The sequence below is a fragment of the Carex rostrata genome, chromosome 13, assembly GCF_964058835.1.
Source record: "Carex rostrata chromosome 13, lpCarRost1.2, whole genome shotgun sequence".
Classification (NCBI taxonomy): domain Eukaryota; kingdom Viridiplantae; phylum Streptophyta; class Magnoliopsida; order Poales; family Cyperaceae; genus Carex; species Carex rostrata.
In genome coordinates, this window is record NC_135930.1 from 1,714,858 (window position 1) to 1,719,264 (window position 4,407).

General features: G+C 33.7%; 1 protein-coding gene across 1 annotated transcript; it reads left to right on the plus strand.

Annotated features, from left to right (window-relative positions):
- The first annotated feature begins 516 nt into the window (after positions 1-516).
- On the plus strand, positions 517-2,013 carry LOC144564589 (bZIP transcription factor 44-like). Its single transcript, XM_078314199.1, has one exon. It carries the CDS (start codon positions 965-967, stop codon positions 1,532-1,534), a length of 570 nt encoding a protein of 189 aa, XP_078170325.1. The 5' UTR covers positions 517-964; the 3' UTR covers positions 1,535-2,013.
- Positions 2,014-4,407: the final 2,394 nt, after the last annotated feature.

Genomic DNA, 4,407 nt, shown 5'->3' on the forward strand with positions numbered 1-4,407 from the left:
AAATATAATATTTGGTTTTAAAGTATATTTTTATATGAAAAATCATGTTGAGCAGATTGAATTTACTGCTTATACTTTAAAAATAGAGATATAAATTCATAGCATGAATATCATAACCTCACTCTTTGACTAATAAAATATAAACAAAACTGTTTTTATCTTGTCTTTTATTTTTGAAATCTTCACAGAAACTATGAAGTTGTGAGCGAGTCTCGAACTCTTGAATTTTGAGTAACTATAATCTTAAAAAAAAAAATTCCTAACTAACTGTGCTATCGCTCCATCTCTGCTATTTTATTTTTCTTGTCAATCATGCATATATATATATATATATATATATATATATATATATATTTGCATGTGGTTATACTATAAGAATGTCCATATAAGATCTCAACATTGGCCAGATATTAAGAGCCACTCTAGCACCAAATAAAGCCATTTAGTGTCATGTAACTATTCTATTAGTTCTAGTGTTCACCTCTCTCTCTCTCTCTACAGCTCACCCTACCCCAACCCAAACCCGGCTATAAATTCCCTATCAATTCCCCTCACAACTCCCTTTTCCCCCTCTTCTCTTCTCTTCTCTTCTCCCTTTCCTACTAACAAAACACTTTGTGCTTTTGTTTGCCTTCTCTACACCACCAATTCATATACACTACTGGTGAAGTAATCTCACCTTCATGTATAATATTGATCATATATAAAGAGATATATCCATATAGATGCCATCCATGCAAACTAAGTACAAACTAGCCCTCATGCTCCTCTCAAGCACCCTCCTCCCCCGCGGGGCCCACCTCGTTCACTCCTTCTCCGTCGTCTTCCTCTACTGGTTCTATGTCTTCTCAGCCTCCGCCTCTCACTGACACGCCGGGCCCTCGAGTATAGCTAGCTTATAAATTATATCTAGATATATATCTAGCTATATATTTTCAACTCTCATAATCTGCTAAATTAATACATGGCTTCTCCTGGCGGTTCTAACTCTTCGACTGTCAGGACCTCGTCGGGTCTGAAATCTGAGACGAATAATAGAAATAAGAAGAGAGAAATTATAAGCCCTTCTTCTTCAGGTGGTTACGACAACTCATCCGGTATTTCCTCGGAGCCTGTCGGGTCGGAGGAATCCTCCGAGCTGCAGGCCCTGATGGAACAGAGACGAAAGAGACGGAAGGAATCCAACCGGGAATCCGCCAGGCGGTCCCGCATGCGCAAGCAGCTCCACTTGGACGGCATGGCCGGTCAGGTGGCTAGCTTGCGTGCGGACAATTATAAAATGCTTGTCATGCTTGAGCGAGCCACCGTCGGCATCCTGACGGTGGAGGCCGAGAACTCTGTGCTCAGGACGCAGGCGATGGAGCTCGAGTCCAGGCTAAGGTCTTTGAATGAGATCATGAAGTGCATCGCTGCCGCCGACACGAATCTTGATGCAGTCGGAGACACCGGATTGGTTGGTCCTTGGAATTTGAGCATGGGAATGATGATGCCTGTGGTGCAATCTGTGGATCACTACCAGTGCTTCCAGGCTTGATTTCAGATCCAAATAAGCTGCTTTCATATATATATTTTTTTTAATTGGTCATGAATCATAATTGTAACATGATTAAGGATGAGTTGGTGGTGTTGTGCATGGAAACCAAATATAAGCATTTGGGGGGGCATTTTTTTAATCAATCCATGGTGTTATTTTGCAAGGGTAATTTTGCAAAAAGACACTATGGTGGACCCCATTTGTTTTATTGTTGTTGTTGAGGTCATGTGGTAGGTATGTGGTTCTACTGTTATAGTTTTGGGTTGGAAATTTGGAGAATTAGACAAAGAAAAAGGATATTTGGGTTTCTTTGGGTGATCTTTTTTTGGGCCCAAGGAGGTGAATGTAATTTGTGGAAAGTCTTGATGTTTGGCAGGGTACTTTATTAGAGAAGAAGAAGAGGTCTATGCAATAATTAAGAAAGATAATATGTGTATGACTTGACTATATGGTTAACTAAGAAAATTATTATTATCATTAGTTTTCTTGTCTTTCCTTTCACTATCTTGCATATAAATTGTAAACAATGTTGTGCCTAAATGACATTATACATTTGTCTTTCAATCATTTCAAGAGAATTTTCTCAACAAAAAAAATAAGATAATGTTAGGAGATAAAGATATGTGAGAAATTTTGCTTTGACCAACAAATGCAACAAGGGTAATTTTGTATATTGTCTAAAGAAGATTGTCATCATTTATTATTTTCTCAACAACAAAAATTATAATGTTAGGAGTGAAGATATGTGGAAAAAAAATGCTTGAACCAACTTACATCCAATATTTTCACAAAAAACAAGGGTGGTATTGTAAATTGTGCAAAGAGGATTGGCACACAAAACAAAACAGACAGAAATTATGATTTGAGGAAACTGTCCTTTTCTCAATATTTCCAAAAAAACAAGGGATGATAGTGTAAATTATCCAAAGAAAATTGGCACACAAAACAAAAGAGAAAGTGTTATGAACAACTCATTCCAAAGTCCAAACGGAAATTATGATTGGAAATGGACAAAACATTTCTATCACAAGTTACAATGAATAGGTCAAGAGTCACGACAAATCTTTGTCAGGTTTTTAATTGAAATGAAGAAAAAGACTTTTTTTCTTCTTCTATTACTTTTCACAGTAGACGATGATACCTTTCAACTCTTCAATTTTCACGCCTACTTTTAAATCTCCCAAATTTTATCCCCAGCAATTTGTCGATGCATCAATTCACCACCATCTATTATTGGAGTGAGGGTAATCCAATGGGTAGGAGCCGTTCGATCTACGTCAAGATTTGTTTTCATTTAACTCGCACAAATTGTGAAGTTATTCACATGAATCTTGATGCAGATCGATCGAACGGCTCTGGCCGGGATCAAATTGATTTTGGTATGATGTTCATTGCACTGCAAATTCAAATCACTAACAGTAATAAAATATTTTTGTTTAGATCTGGACTGTCCAATTAGAATATGCTCGAATCTTAAAGGAGTCCCGTGTATTTCACCTTAGACCGAATTAGTCCATATTATGATCGAACGGTCAAGATCAGAGGATATGGATCTCAAACGGCCCACGCATATTTGTTGGTATTTTTTTTTTTTTTTGTATTTGCGTGATCTCCAAAAATAAAAAAACTTATTAATGAAATTATTTTTTTATTTTTCCAACCTAATAATAATATAGAGTCAATTTTTTTTTTAAGTGAAATGAGAACTTTGTTAAAGTTGCATTGACAAGAAAACAGTTTTCATAATCATTTTTGAGTCATGGATTATTTTTTTAGTTGAAATCAAATGTTGGTCATATAAGATGGGGTCTTAGCGCATAAATAGCTCATTTTATTCATAACTAAATAATTTTTAATCGTGCAAGTAAATTGACAATAATTCATGATTGATGCAACAAATTGCAAAAGCTTAATGATTTGATTTGCCTTAGAAGTCTTAAATTCGATAACATTTATGAAAAAAATATTTTTTGTTTTTTACTAACTTTGTCAAAATATTGAAACAAAGGTTAAAATAAGAAACATGATCAATCATCCTTCATTTATGTTTGCATATAAGTTCAACCAAACAATTTTTACTATTCAAACAAAAACCCATTTATCGCCCAAAATAAAAATGGAATGACATTTTCATGGTCTATTCAGTACTAAGATGAAAAGTACATTTTATGAAGCTAAAAGGACCAAAATTTTTATCAATAACATTAAATATAAATAAACTAAATAAAATGACATCACTTTTATGAATACAAAAACTAGTCAAATTCAGACCATTGAATTTTGTACCCATCTTAATAAATAGTAAAAAAATCCAAAAAATGTAAAGTTTGATATGGAAGCACATTTTATTGTGGAGATCACATCTAACGGTTTGGATCGACGATTTAAACTTTAAAAATGTAAAAAATTGTTGTGGTAACTTGTTGTAACTTGATCCCTCCTCATATATGTTTCCTACATGCAAGAAAAGAAAAGAAAAGGCAGAGTTTAGCTCAACCTTAAAAAAAAATCATTATAAACGACATATTAACTGGTGTTCGTTTCTCTCTCCCCCTTCCAAATTTAGGTATATAAGGGCCACTACAAAATTCCTCAACTATACAAGCATTTTTATTTATACATTTTGTCATCAACTAAGATGTGTTTATATTTTAAACAAATATTTATACTTTGATGGTAAAAGTATTTATTTCTTGTATTTCAATTAATAAAAAGATTCTAACATATGCATTTTTATTTTTCAACGAAATTTTTAGCTTGAACTTTCTTATAATTATTCAGATAAGAAAAATAACAAATACTTTGTACATTAAGTATAAATAAATAGTCACAAATTCAGACATAAGTTGTATGTTAAATAAAACACTTCTTTT

Coding starts and splice junctions, on each gene's coding strand:
- LOC144564589 (XM_078314199.1), top strand. CDS start 965: ATGGCTTCTCCTGGCGGTTCTAACTCTTCGACTGTCAGGACCTCGTCG.